Here is a 19,366-nt window from a genome sequence, read left to right as displayed (position 1 = left end):
CCCCTTTAATGGAGATGAGCTTTGAATGTTGCAAAGCAGGAGCTGAACTGTGCTCTTACCCTGAAAGGTTGGACTGCATGGTGTAGATGGACAACCTGACCTAGTGGAGGATGTGCCTGCTGGCCACAGAGGGGGTTGGACTGGATGAGCTTTGGAGGTCCCTTCATAGAATCATAGAAGTGTCAGGGCTGGAAGGGACCTCAAGGCTCAGCCAGTTCCAACCCCCCTGCCATGGGCAGGGACACCTCACACTAGTGCAGGCTGCTCACAGCCACTTCCAGCCTGGCTTTCTAAACCTCCTTGAGGTCCCTTCCAACCTGGTATGCTGTGCATGTGTGAATTCATCCCTGGGACTGGTGCATCCACGGGGAGTGCGGGCATGGCACTCTGGGACGGGGGTCAGTGGCCACAGAGGTGACAGAATCAGAGAACTGCTGGGGTAGGAAGAGACCTTTGAGGCCATCAAGTCCAGCTGCTTGCCCAGAGCTCACACCCCTGCCAGCAAACCACATCCCTCAGCACCACAGCTTCAACATCCCTCCAGCACCGCCCTGGGCAGCCTGTGCCAGTGCCTGAGAACCCCTGATGGGAAGAAATGTTTCCTAATCTCTAACCTGAACCTGCCCTGGCACAACCTGGAGCTGTTTCCTCTTGTCCTGCCACTTGTTGCCTGTGAGAAGAGGTTGATGGGTGGACTTGATGATCCTTGGGGTCTTTTCCAACCTTAATGATTCTCTTTCCAACCTTAGTGATTCTGTCTGAAGGGAGCTACAGGAGAGCTGGGGAGGGACTGCTTAGGGTGTCAGGGAGTGATAGGACAGGGAGGAATGGATCCAGGCTAGAGGAAAAGGGATTCAGATTGGCTGTTAGGAAGGAGTTCTTCCCCATGAGGGTGGGGAGAGACTGGCACAGGTTGCCCAGGGAAGTGGTGGAAGCCTCATCCCTGAAGGCCAGGCTGGATGTGGCTGTGAGCAACCTGCTGTAGTGTGACATGTCCCTGCCCATGGCAGGGGCGTTGGGACTGGATGATCACTGAGGTCCCTTCCAACCCTGACACTTCTATGATTCTATGTAACATCCTTACAGACTTCTCAGGGGCAGCACAGATCCAGCTGATGCTTCAGATCATCAGCATCTCCTGGCTCTGCAGTGTGGTGAAGCTGGTTGGGGACCTGCATTTCCTTGCTGTTGCTGTGCAGGCTCAATCTCTTGTTCTTGTGATCAAAAGAGAAGCTGATGCATGGCACGGGGCCCACCCTGTGAGTCATCCTTGGCAGAGAGCAGCCTGCAGCACAGCGAGCAGGGAAGTGTTCCTTCAGCACAAAACCTCCCTCCTGTTTGTGCTGACAAACACAGCAGCCTGCAGGCCAGCCAAGCTCAGCCTGCAGACTGGGCTGGAGGACAGGAGAGAGGCAGAGAATTGTTTGGGTTGGAAATTCCTCCAAGGCCTTCCACTCCAACCAGCAACCCAACCCCACCATGGCCCCAAGTGCCATGTCCGTGACCTCTAAGGTCATGCAGTCCAACTATCAACCCAACCCCACCATGGCCACCAAATCATGGCCCCAACTGCCATGTCCATGACCTCTAAGGTCATGCAGTCCAACTATCAACCCAACCCCACCATGGCCACCAAATCATGGCCCCAACTGCCATGTCCATGACCTCTAAGGTCATGCAGTCCAACTATCAACCCAACCCCACCATGGCCACCAAATCATGGCCCCAGCTGCCATGTCCATGACCTCTAAGGTCATGCAGTCCAACTATCAACCCAACCCCAAGTGCCATGTCCATGACCTCTAAGGTCATCCAGTCCAACTATCAACCCAACCCCAAATGCCATGTCCATGACCTCTAAGGTCATGCAGTCCAACTATCAATCCAACCCTACCATGGCCACCAAATCATGGACCCAAGTGCCATGGCCACAGGGTTCTGGAACACCTCCAGGGATGGGGACTCCACCACCTCCCTGGGCAGCCTCTGCCAGTGCTGCTCTCCATCTGCTCCTCCCCCAGGCTGGACTGCTAACAAGGACTGTCCTGCCCCATGGTGCCTGTGAGGTGTGGGTGCCTCTATGATGAGGTGGTAGCTGTTCAGGGGATATTTCATCACAGTTTTGGATGGAGAGAGAACTTGGTTGCCAAAGTGCTGCAGCCAGCACAGAAGCTTTCATGAGCTCTAGGCTGCAGGATCTCTCCATACCCACACTTGTCACACCCTTGAGTTACCTGTGAACAACCCCTGGGTTAAAGGAACATGTGGCCAGGGCACCTTGGGCTATGGTTTAGTGGCCATGCTGGGGTTGACTTGATGGTTGGACTGGATGACCTTAAAAGCCTTTTCTAACTGAAACAATTCTATTACAAGAGGGATCTGGAGGTGCTGGAAGGTGTCCAGAGAAGGGCCAGGAGGATGATCAGAGGGCTGGAGCACCTCTCCTGTGAGGACAGACTGAAGAAGTTGGGGCTGTTCAGTCTGGAGAAGAGAAGACTCCCAGGTGACCTAATTGTGGCCTTCCAGTATCTGAAGGGGGCTACAGGAAGGCTGGGGAGGGACTGCTCAGGATCTCAGGTAGTGATAGGACTAGGGGGAATGGAATGAAGCTGGAGGTGGGGAGATTCAGGCTGGAGGTGAGGAGGAGGTTCTTCCCCATGAGAGTGGTGAAGCCCTGGAATGGGTTGTCCAGGGAGGTGGTTGGGGTGCCATCCCTGGAGGTATTTAAGCCCAGGCTGGATGAGGCTGTGGCCAGGCTGATCTAGTGTGGGGTGTCCCTGCCCATGGCAGGGGGGTTGGAACTAGATGATCCTTGTGGTCCCTTCCAACCCTGATTGATCCTATGATACTATGGTTCTGTGACTCCACAATCATAGAATCAATAAGGTTGGAAGAGTCCTCAAGGCTCATCAAATCCAACCTGTCACCCAACACCTCCTCACAACTAAACCATGGCACCAAGTGCCACATCCAATCCCCTCTTGAACACCTCCAGGGATGGGGACTCCACCACCTCCCTGGGCAGCACATTCCAATGATGAATGATTCTCTCTGGGAAGAACTTTCTCCTCACCTCCAGCCTAAACCTCCCCTGGTGCAGCTTGAGACTGTGTCCTCTTGTTCTGGTGCTGCTTGCCTGGGAGAAGAGACCAACCCCCACCTGGCTACAACCTCCCTTCAGGCAGTTGGAGACAGCAAGAAGGTCTCCCCTGAGCCTCCTCTTCTCCAGGCTAAGCAACCCCAGCTCCCTCAGCCTCTCCTCACAGGGCTGTGCTCCAGGCCTCTCCCCAGCCTCATTGCCCTTCTCTGGACATGTTCAAGTGTCTCAATGTCCTTCTTAAACTGAGGGGCCCAGAACTGGACACAGGACTCAAGGTGTGGCCTAACCAGAGCTGAGTCTAGCCCTGCACCTTGAGGTGCTTCATTGCTCTGTCTTGCTATCAACTGCAGGCAGACATTCATCACTCCACTTGTCCAGGAGAAATCCATTGCACTGCAGGAGCTAAGAGCTTCACCAGTGTGCAGCACAACAACCCCATGGCTTCAGTCTCCTCCTGTTGTTATTGGCCTTTAAAAGCAGCAGGTGCTCTCTACTCAATTAATGTTTTGTTGGAGATCACTTAGCAGGCAGCACTTTGTCAACACTTGACAACTGAAGAACGTTTGGCTGCTGTCTGTGGTGGGTTTGTTGCTGTTGCCTGGAGGGGGGGGAAGGTAAGAAATCATCATCAGAAGTGCTCCTGCAACTGATTTTATTCACAGTACAGAAGGCCTGAATGTTGTGTGTTGAAATTGTTGTGCAGAACAGGAGTTGTGTGGATGAATCACAGCATTGATTAGGTTGAAAAAGATCCTTGAGGTGCCCAGATCTAGCCATCCCCCCAACCCCACCATGGCCCCTAAACTCAGGCCCCAAGTGCCATGGCCACAGGGTTCTGGAACACCTCCAGGGACGGGGACTCCACCACCTCCCTGGGCAGCCTCTGCCAGTCCCTGAGCACTCTTGCAGCATGGAGGCCACAAAGCTGCTGAGAGGCCTGGAGCAGCTCTGTGATGAGGGGATTGGACGTGGCACTTGGTGCCATGGTTTAGTCATGAGGCTGTGGTGAGAGGTTGGACTTGGTGATCTTTGAGGTCTCTTCCGACCTTGGTGATTCTGTGAGGAGAGGCTGAGAGCCCTGGGGCTGTTGAGCCTGGAGAAGTGCAGCCCCAGAGGGGACCTGAACAATGCTCAGCAAGAGCCAAAGGGTGGGGGGCAAGGGGCTGGGACTGGGCTCTTGTCAGTGATGCTCAGGGATAGCACAAAGTGCAGAGGGCAAAAACTGGAAGTCAGGAGGTGCCACTTCAGTATGAGGAGAAACTTTGTCCCTGTGAGGGTGCTGAGCCCTGGAGCAGGCTGCCCAGAGAGGTTGTGGAGTCTCTTTCTCTGGAGAGCTTCCAAGGTCACTTGGATATGTTAGAATAGAGTAGAATAGAATAGAATACAATAGAATAGACCAGAAGAGACCTTCAAGATCATCGTGTCCAACCTATCATCCAACACCATCCAACCAACTCAACCATGCAACCAAGCACCCTGTCAAGTCTCCTCCTGAACACCTCCAGGGATGGTGACTCCACCACCTCCCTGGGCAGCACATCCCAGTGGCCAATCTCTCTCTCTGTGTAAAACTTCTTCCTAACCTCCAGCCTAAACCTCCCCTGGCGCAGCCTGAGACTGTGTCCTCTTGTTCTGGTACTGGCTGCCTGGGAGAAGAGACAAACCTGGCTCCAACCTCCCTTCAGGTAGTTGGAGACAGCAAGAAGGTCTCCCCTGAGCCTCCTCTTCTCCAGGCTAAGCAACCCCAGCTCCCTCAGCCTCTCCTCACAGGCTTGTGTTCCTGTGCCCCCTGCTCTGGGTGCCCCTGCATTAACAGGGGGGCTGGAGTAGTTGCTGTCCAGAGGTCCCATCCAAACCCCACCACTCTCTGACTTCTTTAGCTGGCTGCTGGCATCTATTGTTTTTCTCTTCACTGAGCTCTTTCTGATCAAGTTGTGGCAGTTTGCTTGGATGCAGACCCCGAGTGTCCAGAGGCAGTGATTTGCCATCCCCTGTCCCGCCCAGCACAGCCCTGGGAGCACATCAATCTCCAGCCACGGGAGCTGCTTTGGCTTCTTCATCTCCTTTTGTTGCTAGGACTGATTTCCTCCCCCTGGCTTTTCAGCTTGCTCCCAAGTTAATGGCTTCTCAGCTCTGAGGTAGCTGCTCCCTTGTCTGCTCATTAATCACTCTGAAGGTAACAGATTGTCCACCTCTCAGCACTGTCTTCGCTGCAGCTTTGTCCACGTCGCAATGAATCAAGGTCAGGGAAATACAGGATGGAGCCATCTGAAAGTGAATCCTCCTCCTCTCTCTCTCTCTCTGTCTAGAGCCAGGCAGTCTCTTATTTTAAGAAAACCTTTTCCTATCATCCCCAAAATAACCTCAGCCTGATGGAAATTTGGGGGGGCAGGGGGGAAGGCTGCTGGGCTAAAGAACTGGAGAGAGCAACATTCCAGGGAATCCTAGAGTGGCTCAAGTTGGAAGGGAGCTCAGAGCTCATCCCCTCCACCCTCCCCACCATGCCCAGGGACACCTCTCAGCTAGGCTCAGCTGCTCAAGGGAGAAGGCAGCCACAGCCTCCCTGGGCAGCCTGTGTCAGAGTCTCACCACCATGGTGTTGGGTGATAGGTTGGACTTGATGATCTCAAAGGTCTTTTCCAACCTGCTCTGCTCTGCTCTCTCAGCATGGCTAAGTATTATGTAAGGTCATCTTGCCCAAGCCCCTGCAGGCATGGCTCAGGTTGGAAGGGAGCTCAGAGCTCATCCCCTCCACCCTCCCCACCATGCCCAGGGACACCTCTCAGCTAGGCTCAGCTGCTCCAGGCCTCATCCTGCCTGGCCTTGAGCACCCCCAGGCAGGAGGCAGCCACAGCCTCCCTGGGCAGCCTGTGCCAGAGTCTCAGCACCCTGGCACTGAACAACTTCTTCCTCAGCTCCAGCCTGACCCTGCTCTGCCTCAGCTCCAAACCCTTCCCCCTTGCCCTGTCACTATGAAAAGTTCCTCTGCAGTTTTCCTGTGGGATCCCCTCAGCTCTTGGGGGGCAGTTAAATTTGAACAACACAGTAACATTTATTATTTGAGCCAGGGAGTGCACATGAGGGGCAAGGAGGCCACCAGCAGCCTGGCCTGGAGCAGCAGTGGTGTGGGCAGCAGGAGCAGGGCAGGGATTGTTCCCCTGGGCTGGGCACTGGGGAGGGCACAGCTTGAGTGCTGGCTTCAGCTCTGGGCTCCTCACTCCCAGAAGGATATTGAGGGCTGGAGCAGGTGCAGAGAAGGGCACCAGAGCTGGGGAAGGGTCTGGAGAAGAGGGCTGGGGAGGAGCAGCTGAGGGGGCTGGGGGTGTTCAGCGTGGAGAGGAGGAAGCTGTTCTCCAGACCCCTGTCCTGGTTTGCTGCCCTTCTCTGGATGCAGCCTCTCCTTTGGAGCTCCCTCCACCAGCAGCTCAATCTTCTCCCAAGAATTAAAGTTTCTTGCCTAATGAGATCTCAGCAGAAGCTTGTGCTCTGGGGAATGTTTCCAGACAGTCCCAGGATTGATAACCTCACTCTGCAGTGTCCTGAGCTTCCTCCCTGGGCTTCTAATTAATTACACTGATGGAGAAGGGATCCCAGGAATTTATTGCAGAGTTTCCTTTTGTTCTTCAGGAGACTGACAGGTTTAAAAGCTCCAAGTAGTGGCTTTAGCACCAGTTATGGACAAGAGAGAAAACATCACAGGACCACAGAATGGTAGGGGTGGGATGGGACCTCCTGTGAGTCCAACTCCCCCTGCCAGAGCAGGGCACCCAGGGCAGGGCACACAGAGCAGGGCACACAGAGCACATCCAGGTGGGGCTGGAAAGCCTCCAGAGAAGGAGACTCCACCACCTCACTGGGCAGCCTGCTCCAGGGCTCAGCACCCTCACAGGGACAAAGTTTTCCCTTCTGTTCCCCTGGCACCTCCTCTGCTCCAGCTTGCAGCCCTTACCCCTTGTGCTGTGCTTGGACATCCCTGAGCAGAGCCTGGCTCCAGCCCTGCACATCTTGATGCCCAGCAATGAGGGCAGCCCTCAGGCTCAGGGAGTCCCCATCCTTGGAGGTGTTCCAGAAAGCTGTGGCCCATGGCACTTGGTGCCAGGGTTCAGTGGCCATGGTGGGGTTGGGTGGATGGTTGGACTATAGGTGGTCTCAGGGGGCTTTTCCATCTCAGTGACTCCATGAGTCACTGAGGGGGCAGCATTGGTGGTGGTGGTGTGAGTCCTTCCCACCAGATGGACCAGGATGGCTGCTTTTGCTGCTGCCCCTGGCAGCAAGTTGAAATCCTCTCTCTGCAGTCAAGGACTCAATGAAGGCTCTAGGAAGTGACTTTAGGCTAGGACTAGCACATTGATCTCAGCACTACTACCATCACTTCCACAAGGAAGAACTTGACATCATTTCTCTGCTTTGGGCTGGTTGGTTTGTGCTGGGGAATGAGAGTAAAAATCCACCAGAGGGACTGAGCTGACCTCAGAGCAGGGAGCAGAGCCCAACCCCCAGCTCCCTGCAGCCTCCTCTCAGGGAGCTGCAGAGAGCAAGGAGGTCTCCCTCAGCCTCCTCTTCTCCACACTCAACACCCCCAGCTCCCTCAGCTGCTTCTCCCCAGCCCTCTTCTCCAGACCCTTCCCCAGCTCTGTTGCCCTTCTCTGCACCTGCTCCAGCCCTCAATGTCCTTCTGGGAGTGAGGAGCCCAAACCTGAGCCCAGCACTCAAGCTGTGCCCTCCCCAGTGCCCAGCCCAGGGGTACAATCCCTGCCCTGTTGCTGCTGCCCACACCACTGCTGCTCCAGGCCAGGCTGCTGGTGACCTTCTTGGCCACCGGGGTACTGCTGGCTCATCTCCAGCTGCTGGCACCTAGCAGAAGCCCAGGCTGATGCCCTGGTCTTGCCCCAGGGAGAAGCAGCCTTAGCAGTGGGCAGGGTGGTGCTGGCTCAGCAGCAGCCCAGCTGTGTTTGCTTTGGCTATTCCAGAGCCTCTGAACGCTGTGGTGAGGCAAGATAAGAGCTCAATAGCAAAGTCTCCAAGGGCTGCTGATGAGTTTTTGCAGCAGGGCTGTAATTTGCTCCCTAAGAGGCTTTCCTCTGAGGGAAGCTGATGTTCTCCTCATTCATTTACTTCACAAATGTCTGTTTTCAAGCCTGCTGATTGGAGCTTTTCTGTGGAGCACATCAGTGAGCCCTGGTGCTGCCTATCTGCTACAAAAGTCAGACTGAAGCCCTTCTAATCCTCTGTAGAGATCTGCACTCACTCTCTGCTGAGACCCAGATTCCCAGCAGCTGAAGAAGATCTCCTTCTGAGTCCAGGCTCACTGAAGCCCCAGGTGGGGAGAGCAAGGTGTCCTTCATGGGCTTTGGGGAGGGAGGGGTCTGCAGGTGCAAGTGCTGCATTTGGATTGCAAAGAGACTTGTGGTGCAGCAAGAGAAAGGTGCTGCTGGAGCAGGGGAGTGAGTGCACCCTCAGGCAGCTTGCAGATGGCACTAAGCTGGCTGGCAGTGCCTGCTGGAGGGCAGGAAGGGTCTGCAGGGGGACCTGGCCCCATGGGATGAGGTTCACCAAGGCCAAAGTCTGAGTCTTGCACCTGGGGCACACCAAACCCAGGAAGGCTCCAGGCTGGGGGCAGAGTGGCTGGAAAGTGCCCAGCAGGAAAGGAGCTGGAGGTTGCTAAGTGCCCACAGCTGGAGACAAGCCAGGGGTGCCCAGGTGGGCAAGGAGGCCACCAGCAGCCTGGGCTGGAGCAGCAGTGGTGTGGGCAGCAGGAGCAGGGCAGGGATTGTGCCCCTGGGCTGGGCACTGGGTAGGCCACAGCTTGAGTGCTGGCTTCAGGTTTGGGCTTCTCACTCCCAGAAGGACATTGAGGGCTGGAGCAGGTGCAGAGAAGGGCAACAGAGCTGGGGAAGGGTCTGAGGAGGAGCAGCTGAGGGAGCTGGGGGTGTTGAGTGTGGAGAAGAGGAGGCTGAGGGAGACCTCCTTGCTCTCTGCAGCTCCCTGAGAGGAGGCTGCAGGGAGCTGGGGGTTGGGCTCTGCTCCCTGCTCTGGGGTCAGCTCAGTCCCTCTGGTGGATTTTTACTCTCATTCCCCAGCACAAACCAACCAACCAACCCGAAGCAGAGAAATGATGTCAAGTTCTTCCTTGTGGAAGTGATGGTAGTTTGCAGAGGTCCCAGGGAGTGTCTGCAGCCTCACAGCATAGTTAAGGAATAAACATAGCAAATAAGAGCCTCTGAAAGGAGTCCTTAATAGAATAAAAACTAATTACATTCATGAGGAATGACAGAGAGAAGCAATTTAGAAGGTGAAGCTCTTGGGCAGCAGAGGAGGAAGCATCACTCACTCCAACACTCCTGAGGCTGTTGATGTTTCTGCCTTCCAGGTGCATTCTGTGAGGAGCCTGCTGACCCCTGTGCCTCTCAGCCCTGCCCCAGGGGCAGCACCTGCCAGTCCCATCACTCTGGCCACGTTTGTGTTTGCCCTGCTGGCTTTCAGGGTGACCATTGTGAGACTGCCATCAGTGGATGTTCTTCAAGGCCGTGCCAGAGCGGAGGAAGCTGTGTTGTCCTGCCTAACGTAAGTGCCGGCTTCAGAGCTCCCTGTCTTGGACACAGAATGGGCAGCCCTCCATGTCAGAACAGGCTGGGGGTGATGAGAGTGAGAGCAGCCCTGCAGAGAAGGACTTGGGGTGCTGGGGGGAAGAAGCTGGACAGGAGTCAGCAATGGGCACTAGCAATACTCTCTGGCCAGCAGGAGCAGGGAGGTCATTGTGCCCTGTGCTCAGCACTGGTTAGGCCACACCTTGACTCCTGTGTCCAGTTCTGGGCCCCTCAGGTTAGGAAAGATGTTGAGTTGCTGGAAGGTGTCCAGAGAAGGGCAAGAAAGCTGGGGAGGGGTCTGGAGCACAGCCCTGTGAGGAGAGGCTGAGGGAGCTGGGGTTGCTTAGCCTGGAGAAGAGGAGGCTCAGGGGAGACCTTCTTGCTGTCTCCGACTCCCTGCAGGGAGGTTGTAGCCAGGTGGGGGTTGGTCTCTTCTGCCAGGCAACCAGCACCAGAACAAGAGGACACAGTCTGAAGCTGTGCCAGGGGAGGTTTAGACTGAATGTTAGGAAGAAGTTCTTCCCAGAGAGAGTTTTTTGCCATTGGAATGTGCTGCCCAGGGAGGTGGTGGAGTCCCCATCACTGAAGGTGTTTAGGAAGAGACTTGATAGGGTGATTGGTTGCATGGTTTAGTTGATTAGATGGTGTTGGATGATAGATTGGATGTGATGATCTTGAAGGTCTCTTCCAACCTGGTCTGGTCTACTCCTATTCTATTCTATTCTATTCTATTCTATTCTATTCTATTCTATTCTATTCTATTCTATTCTATTCTATTCTTTCTGTTCTGTTCTGTTCTGTTCTACAGAAGGGCCAAGGGCAGCCTGGGTTGCATCCAAAGCAGTGTGGCCAGAGATGGAGAGAGAGGATATTGCCCCTCTACTCTGGGGAGACCTCACCTGCAGGGCTATGTCCAGATATGGGGCTTTCAACACAAGAGAGGCATAGACCTGGTGGAGCAGGTCCAGAGGAGGGCCACAAAGATGATCAGAGGCTGGAGAACATCCCCTGTGGGGACCGGCTGGGAGAGTTGGGGCTCTGCAGCCTGGAGAAGAGAAGGCTCCAGGGAGACCTTAGAGCAGCCTTCCAGTACCTGAAAGGAGCTCCAAGAAGGCAGCAGAGGGTCTGTTCTCAAAGGCCTGCAGGAGCAGGACCAGGGGCAATGGTTTGAAATGAGAGCAGAGCAGATTGGGATTGGATGTGAGGAACAAGTTCTGCACCACAGTATCACAGTATCACTCAGGTTGGAAAGGACCTCGAGGATCCTGTAGGAAGGCTGCAGAGAGACTGTCCCAAAATGAAAGGACAAGAGGCAATGGTTTGAAATGAGAACAGGGCAGATTGAGATTGGATGCTAGGAACAAGTTCTGCACCAGGAGGCTGCTGCAACACTGCAACAGGTTGCCCAGGGAGGTGGCTGGGGATCCATCCCTGAAGATATTCAAGGTGAGGCTGGGGAGGGCTCTGAGCAACCTGCCCTAGCAGAGAGTGCTCCTGCTAGGTGCACAGGGGTGGAACTAGATGGCCTTTAGGGTACCTTCCAACCCAAACCATTCTGTGAGTCTCTGGATTTATGAACCCTTCTGCTCCTTGAGGTCTGCACGGTGGTGGAAGCCAACATGAATCCCTCTGCCGCCTCCGGTCCCACAGGTAATTCTTTCTGCTTTCCTTCTCTCCTCCAGGATGTGGCTTGTGTCTGTCTGCCAGGCTTCACTGGCAAGTTCTGTGAGACAGCCCTGAACCCCTGTGAGACGTCCCCCTGCTTGAATAATGCAACCTGTGTGGCTCAGCTGCAGAGCTATAGCTGCAGGTAAGAGTGGAGACTGATTTACAGTTCAGTGCTTCCTTGCATCACCCACGTGGCACAGAGGGCACAGAAAAGCCATCAGCTTTCCCTCTGGGATCCATATTTTTGTTTGGGTCTTTTCCTGTGCAAGTTTTAGGGAGGATTTAGGAAGGGCAGGTCCTGCCTGACCAACCTGATCTCCTTCTATGCCCAGGTGACTGCCTGGTGGATGTGGGGCAGGCTGGGGATGTAGGCTGCCTGAACTTCAGGAAGGCCTTTGACACCATCCCCCACAGCAAACTCCTGGCCAAGCTGTCAGCCCCTGGCTTGGACAGCAGCACTCTGAGCTGGGTTAGGAACTGGCTGGAGGCTGAGCCCAGAGAGTGGTGGGGAATGGTGCCACAGCCAGCTGGCAGCCAGGCACCAGTGGTGTCCCCCAGGGATCAGTGCTGGGCCCCAGCCTGTTCAATATCTTTATTGATGATCTGGAGGAGGGGATTGAGTCCATCAGCAGTAAATGTGCAGATGACACCAAGCTGGGAGCAGGAGTTGATCTGTTAAAGAGCAGAAGGGCTCTGCAGAAGGACTTCAACTGACTGGACAGATGGGCAGAGTCCAACAGGATGGCATTCAACAAATCCAAGTGCCGAGTGCTGTACTTTGGCCACAACAACCCCATGCAGAGCTACAGGCTGGGGGCAGAGTGGCTGAGAGCTCCCAAACAGAGAGGGACCTGGGGGTGCTGATTGACAGCTGCCTAAACATGAGCCAGCATTGTGCCCAGGTGGCCAAGAAGGCCAATGGCATCCTGGCCTGCATCAGGAACAGTGTGGCCAGCAGGAGCTGGGAAATCCTTGTGCCCTGTGCTCAGCACTGCTTAGGCCACACCTTGAGTCCTGTGTCCAGTTCTGGGTTCTTCAGTTTAGGAAAGATGTTGAGTTGCTGGAAGGTGTCCAGAGAAGGGCAAGAAAGCTGGGGAGGGGTCTGGAGCACAGCCCTGTGAGGAGAGGCTGAGGGAGCTGGGGTTGCTTAGCCTGGAGAAGAGGAGGCTCAGGGGAGACCTTCTTGCTGTCTGCAACTCCCTGAAGGGAGGTTGTAGCCAGGTGGGGGTTGGTCTCTTCTCCCAGGCAAGCAGCACCAGAACAAGAGGACACAGTCTGAAGCTGTGCCAGGGGAGGTTTGGGCTGGAAGTGAGGAAGAAATTCTTCCCCGCCAGAGAGATTGGCCATTGGGATGTGCTGCCCAGGGAGGTGGTGGAGTCCCCATCCCTGGAGGTGTTCAAGAGGGCATTGGATGTGGCACTTGGAGCCATGGTTTAGTTAGTCATGAGGTGTTGGGTGACAGGTTGGACTTGATGATCTTTGAGGTCTTTTACAACCTTATTGATTGTATGACTTAGAGCCATTGATCACAACTCGTTGTGGGGAGCCACCCGGTCAGTTCCTTGTCCCACTCCCCCAGCCCCCTGCTTGATGCTTGTGTTGTTTCTGAAAGGAGAGGAGAAGTCATTGAATTCCTGGTTCACAGAGCTCAGCAGCAGGTTTTACCCTGCTCCTCCAGGCAGCACATGAAGTGCTTTCTGCAGGAGGAGCACGCTCCAAATGCTCCATTTGCAAAGAGCAGAAGTGGCCCAGGATGGAATTCATTCCCTTCTAAATAGCTTGTTAGATGTTCCCTTCCCAGCGCTAAGGAGGACAATTTGTCCTCTTGCCATCAGCTCAGCTTTTATCTGCCTGCCTGAAGTACATCCTTGCAAAGCATGAAGTGAAGCACAGCAAAGAACTTCTGGGACTGTGAGGATATGCAGAAAAGCAGAAAATTGCAAAGCTGTGGCAACACAAAAGCCTGGGAACACATCAGGAGAGGACTGGGGAGCTGCACAGCCCTGCCAGGAGCAGGGAACAGAAAGTTACAGCCCCAGCAGAGGAGAATCAGCTGAGAAGGCTGGAAGGGAAAATGGAAGCAGAGCTCTGGTGGCAGCATTGCCACAGGAAAAATAAAACAGTGTTGGTGATGTTAGTGGGTTGAGAGTAGGCTGAACATGAGCCTGCAGTGTGCCCAGGGGGCCAAGAAGGCCAATGACATCCTGGCCTGCATCAGGAAGAGTGTGGCCAGCAGGAGGTCATTGTGTCCTGTGCTTAGCACTGGTTAGGCCACACCTTGAGTCCTGTGTCCAGTTCTGGGCCCCTCAGGTTAGGAAAGATGTTGAGTTGCTGGAAGGTGTCCAGAGAAGGGCAAGAAAGCTGGGGAGGGGTCTGGAGCACAGCCCTGTGAGGAGAGGCTGAGGGAGCTGGGGTTGCTTAGCCTGGAGGAGAGGAGGCTCAGGGGAGACCTTGCTTGAGGACACAGTCTCAGGCTGCACCAGGGGAGGTTTAGGCTGGAAGTTAGGAGGAAGTTCTACACAGAGAGAGTGATTGGCCTTTGGAATGGGCTGCCTGGGGAGGTGGTTCAGTCACCAGCACTGGAGGTGTTCAGGAGGAGACTGGATGGGGTGCTTGGTGCCATGGTTTAGTTGATTAGGTGGTGTTGGATGATAGGTTGGACACAATGATCTCAAAGGTCTCTTCCAACCTGGTCTGGTCTGGTCTATTCTATTCTATTCCATTCCATTCCATTCCAACCCATCCCATCCCATCCCATCCCATCCCATCCCATCCCAATACTAGTGGCTTTCTAGGCTGCTGTTCTTAATAGCTTTCTAGATTTTTATTAAAATCATTACTAGTAATTATCTGGGTTTCTATTGATGAAATAATTAATAGTGGCTTTCTAGATTGCTATTATTGATAGCTTTCTAGATTCCTATTATTAAAATCATTACTAGTCATTTTCTGGGTGTCTATTACTAAAATCATTAATAGTGGCTTTCTAGATTGCTGTTGTGAAGAGTATTAATGGTAGCTTCCTAGGTTGCTATTATTAAAAGCATTAAGATTGCTTTACTAGATTGTTTTCATTAAAATTATTAATAGAAGCTAAATGGCTATTGAAGTTATTAATAGCTTTCCAGGTTTCTGTTATTAAAATCATTAATAATCATTATCTGGGTGTCTATTACTAAAATCATTGATAGTGGCTTTCCAGATTGCTATTGAAGTCATTGACAGCTCTCTAGATTTCTATCATTGAAATCATTAATAGTCATTATCTGTCTGTTACTACAATCATTAAGAGTGGCTTTCTGGATTGCTGCTTAATAGCTTTCTAGATTTCTATTATTAAAATCATTAATAGTCACTATCTGGATGTCTGTTACTAAAATAGTGGCCTTCTAGATTGCCATGATTAAAGTCATTAATAGTGGCTCTCTAAATGTCTACTATTAAAATCATTAAGAGTCATCATCCAGATGTCTGTTACTAAAATCATTAATAGTGGCTTTCTGGATTGCCATTATTAAAGTCATTAATAGTGGCTCTCTAGATTTCTGCTTTTAATATCATCAAGAGTGATTCTCCAGGTGGCTATTATTAAAAGTTATTAATAGCAACTTTCTTGATCATTTTAATGGCACATTTTATCCCCAGGTTGTTATCATTGAAAGCATCAATTTTTTTGGTTGGGGTTGGGGGGTTTGGTTGGGCTGGGTTGGGGGTTGGTGGGGTTGGGGGTTTGGTTGGGATGGGGGCTTGGTTGGGATGGGTTGGGGTTTGGTTGGGTTGGGGGTTGGTTGGGATGGGGGCTTGGTTGGGATGGGTTGGGGTTTGGTTGGGTTGGGGGTTGGTTGGGATGGGGGCTTGGTTGGGATGGGTTGGGGTTTGGTTGGGATGGGTTGGGGTTTGGTTGGGATGGGTTGGAGTTTGGTTGGGTTGGGGGTTTGGTTGGGCTGGGTTGGGGGTTGGTTGAGTTGGGGGTTTGGTTGGGCTGGGTTGGGGGTTGGTTGGGTTGGGGGTTTGGTTGGGCTGGGTTGGAGGTTGGTTGGGGTGGGGGTTTGGTTGGGCTGGGTTGGGGGTTGGTTGAGTTGGGGGTTTGGTTGGGCTGGGTTGGGGGTTGGTTGAGTTGGGGGTTTGGTTGAGCTGGGTTGGGAGTTGGTTGAGTTGGGGGTTTGGTTGGGCTGGGTTGGGGGTTGGTTGAGTTGGGGGTTTGGTTGGGCTGGGTTGGGAGTTGGTTGAGTTGGGGGTTTGGTTGGGCTGGGTTGGGGGTTTGGTTGGGTTGGGGGTTTGGTTGGGATGGGTTGGGGTTGGGTTGGGATGGGTTGGGGTTCGGTTGGGTTGGGAGTTTGGTTGGGATGGGTTGGGGTTGGATTGGGGGTTTGGTTGGGATGGGTAGGCGTTTGGTTGGGTGGGGGGTTGGGTTGGAATGGGTTGGGTTGGAGGCTTGGTTGGGATGGGTTGGGGGTTTGGTTGGGTTGGGGGTTTGGTTGGGTTGGGGGTTGGTTGGGTTGGGGTTGGGGTCTGGTTGGGTTGGGGGTTTGGTTGGGTTGGGGGTTGGTTGGGTTGAGGTTGGGGGTTGGTTGGGTTGAGGTTGGGGGTTGGTTGGGTTGGGCTGGGGGTTGGTTTTGCTTGGGGTGGAGTTTTGTTGGGATGGGTTGGGGTTTGGTTGTGTTGGGGTTTGGTTGGATTGGAGTTTGTTGGGTTGGGGTTTGTTGGGGTGGGGTTTTGTGGTTTGGGGTTTTGTTGGGTCAGGGTGGGGGTTTGGGTTGGGGTGGGGTTGGTTTGGGGGTTTGGGTGGGTTGGGTTTGTTGGAGTTGGGGTTTGTTGGGTGGGGTGGGGTTGGGTTGGGGGTTTGGGTTTGTTGGGGTTGGGGTTTGCTGGGTCAGGGTGGGGTTGGAGGTTTGGGTGGGTTGGTTTGGGGTGCAGAATGATGCAACTGGATTTTTAATGGCTTGGCAGCAATGCTCTATTTATCTCTACCTCACCTGCGAGCTCTGTGCTGTTGCTGCCAGAGGAGAGCTGCCTGGGACGGTAGCAAGCAGCACAGTGCACTGAGCTGGGTTTGCTCGGGCAGGGCCCTAACCGACAACCCCCCCAACCCCCGCGGTGTGCTTGCAGCTGCACTCCAGGCTTCCCCGGGACACCCTGCCAGGAACCCATCCACTGCTGTGTGCTGCTCCGCCTCGGCTGCCGGCACCAAGGAGTGTGCCTCAGTGCCCCTGGCGGCTTCACTGTAAGTCATTCCACCCGTGCTCGGCTCCTTCAGCCCTCCAAAGCTTGGAGCCTAACCTGGTGAAGAGGAGGCTCAGGGGAGACCTCATTGCTCGCTACCACTACCTGAAGGGAGGTTGTAGCCAGGAGGGGGTTGGTCTCTTCTCCCAGGCAACCAGCACCAGAACAAGAGGACACAGCCTCAAGCTGTGCCAGGGGAGGTTCAGGCTGGAGGTGAGGAGGAAGTTCTTCCCAGCAAGAGAAATTGGCCATTGGAATGTGCTGCCCAGGGAGGTGGTGGAGTCCCCATCCCTGGAGGTGTTCAAGAGGGGATTGATGTGGCACTTGGAGCCATGGTTTAGTAGTCATGAGGTGTTGGGTGACAGGTTGGACTTGATGATCTCTGAGGTCTCTTCCAACCTTATTGATTCTATGAAGCCTGAGAGCTTCAGAGCAGCAGAGCCTGGGCTGCAGTCACTGCCCTGAGAGACAAGAGGGAGGTAGACCTGGAGGTGTTTTCCTTGCTTCCATCAATGAGCCAATGGAAGGCACTGGGGATTTTGTTATTGCTTCTCTGCTGAGACACTTCTGTGCTGTGTTACAGGGACCAAAGAGTATCCTTGCAGTAAAAGGAATGTGGAACTATTCATGCTCCAAAGCTGCTATCCATGCTTCCAGCCCAAAGCCATTGCCCCTCCTTCCATCCCTACAGACCCTTCTCAGAAGCACCCCCACCCCAGCTTTCTTGTAGGCTGTTTAGGGAATCTGAATGTTGGGAAGGCACCTCAGGGAGCCATGGAATGGATTGGGTTGGAAAGGACCTCTGAGGTCGAGATCCAACTCTTCAGCTATGGGCAGATGCATCACAGCAGGTTGCCTCATCCAGCCTGGCCTTGAGCACCTCCAGGCAGGGGACATCCACAGCCTCCCTGGGCAACTTGTGCCAGTGTCTCCCCACTCTCACTGCCACCAATTTCTTCCTCATCTCCAGTGTCAATCTGCCCTCTCCCAGCACAAATCCATTGTCCCTCATCCTGGCACTGCCAGCCCTTGTCCAAAGTCCCTCCCTACCTCTCCTGGAGCCCTTCAGGTACTGGAAGGCTGCTCTGAGGTCTGCCTGGAGCCTTCTCTTTTCCAGCCTGCACAGTCTGTCCCCATTGAGGAGGTTCTCCAGCCATCTGATCACCTTTGTGACCTCCTGTGGAGCTTCTCCAGCAGCTCCAAGTCCCTCTTGTGCTGGGGGCCCCAGAACTTGAGGCAGTGCTGCAGGTGGGGTCTGAGCAGAGCAGAGGGGCAGAATCCCCTCCCTTGTCCATAGCAATGCTTAGCTATGGGAAGCTGTTTCCAACAGCATAAGATTGAACACATCCAAGTGCCAGGTTCTGCACATTGGCCACAACAACCCCAGGCAGTGCTACAGGCTGGGGTCAGAGTGGCTGAGAGCAGCCAGGCAGAGAGGGACCTGGGGGTACTGGTTGAGAGTAGGCTGAACATGAGCCAGCAGTGTGCCCAGGTGGCCAAGAAGGCCAATGGCATCCTGGCCTGCATCAGGAAGAGTGTGGCCAGCAGGAGCAAGGAAGTCATTGTGCCCTGTGCTCAGCACTGGTTAGGCCACACCTTGAGTCCTGTGTCCAGTTCTGGGCCCCTCAGGTTAGGAAAGATGTTGAGTTGCTGGAATGAGTCCAGAGAAGGGCAACAAAGCTGAGGAGGGGTCTGGAGCACAGCCCTGTGAGGAGAGGCTGAGGGAGCTGGGGTTGCTTAGACTGGAGAGGAGGAGACTCAGAGGTGACCTTATTGCACTCTACAACTACCTAAAGGAAGGTTGTAGCCAGGTGGGGGTTGCTCTCATCTCCCAGGCAGCCAGCCCCAGAACAAGAGTACACAGTCTGAAGCTGTGCCAGGGGAGGTTTAGGCTGGAGGTGAGGAAGAAGTTCTATACAGAGAGAGTGATTGCCCATTGGAATGTGCTGCCTGGGGAGGTGGTGGAGTCACCATCACTGGAGGTGTTCAGGAGGAGACTTGATGGGGTGCTTGGTGCCATGGGTTAGTTGGGTTGGATTGGTTGATGGGTTGGACACGATGATCTTGAAGGTCTCTTCCAGCCTGGTTAATTCTGTCCTGTCCTGTCCTGTCCTGTCCTGTTCTGTCCTGTCCTGTTCTGTTCTGTCCTGTCCTTTTCTGTCCTGTTCTGTTGGGTCAGGTGCAGGGGGGAATGTCACTCCTTAGGAAATGGACTTTTCCCTCCTGTTCCATCCTCTTCATATTTCACATTTTCATCTCTCAGTTCCCCTGCCTCTCATTGCAGGGCACAGCTGCAGTTACAACAAATCACTTCCTTTGTGCCTTCCCCCGCGGCCCATCCTCCTGGGAGCCACGCTCAGGACGTGTGTATACATTGAGAAAGGGATTTATCAATAGGAAAACAGAGGGTAGCTGTGTAATTAATTCCACTTAATGAACACAGATCACAGCAGACAAAGCAGGTTTAATGAGATGACCTGACAGATAGTGATGGGGAAGGATTCTCTGCTGCACTTCGCTCATTAAGCAGAATAAATCACTTAGTGGAGCGAGTTCAGTTCTAAGGGGGGAGGGGGGGGAGAGAGGAAGGAGGGGGAGAAATGATCCTAGGTGTTGGTGGCACTTTAATGGGTGCAGCCAATCAGGAGCTTTGAGACAGGAGAGTTGGTTTGCTTCCAAATGGCAGTGTAGTTGATGATATGCAAATCTGATCAGGGCTGCTGGGTAGGCCACAGGAGTTAGGGGGCAGTTGTAATGAAGAGAGGGGGAATGCAATGAAAACCAACTT

At 53.8% G+C, this 19,366-nt stretch overlaps 1 protein-coding gene across 1 annotated transcript in view; it reads left to right on the top strand.

Moving 5' to 3' along the window:
• EYS (eyes shut homolog) overlaps positions 1-19,366 on the top strand; it is a 162,670-nt gene that overhangs the window by 36,415 nt on the left and 106,889 nt on the right. The window contains 3 exon segments of the mRNA XM_068153724.1: positions 9,471-9,664; positions 11,370-11,497; positions 16,465-16,579. Of these exon segments, the coding sequence (XP_068009825.1) occupies positions 9,471-9,664; positions 11,370-11,497; positions 16,465-16,579 (437 nt within the window).

The sequence above is a fragment of the Melanerpes formicivorus genome, unplaced genomic scaffold (assembly GCF_026170545.1).
Source record: "Melanerpes formicivorus ecotype bairdi unplaced genomic scaffold, bMelFor1.0.p_v2 SCAF_26, whole genome shotgun sequence".
NCBI classification, from domain to species: Eukaryota; Metazoa; Chordata; class Aves; order Piciformes; family Picidae; genus Melanerpes; species Melanerpes formicivorus.
This window is presented reverse-complemented; position numbering and strand designations above follow the sequence as displayed.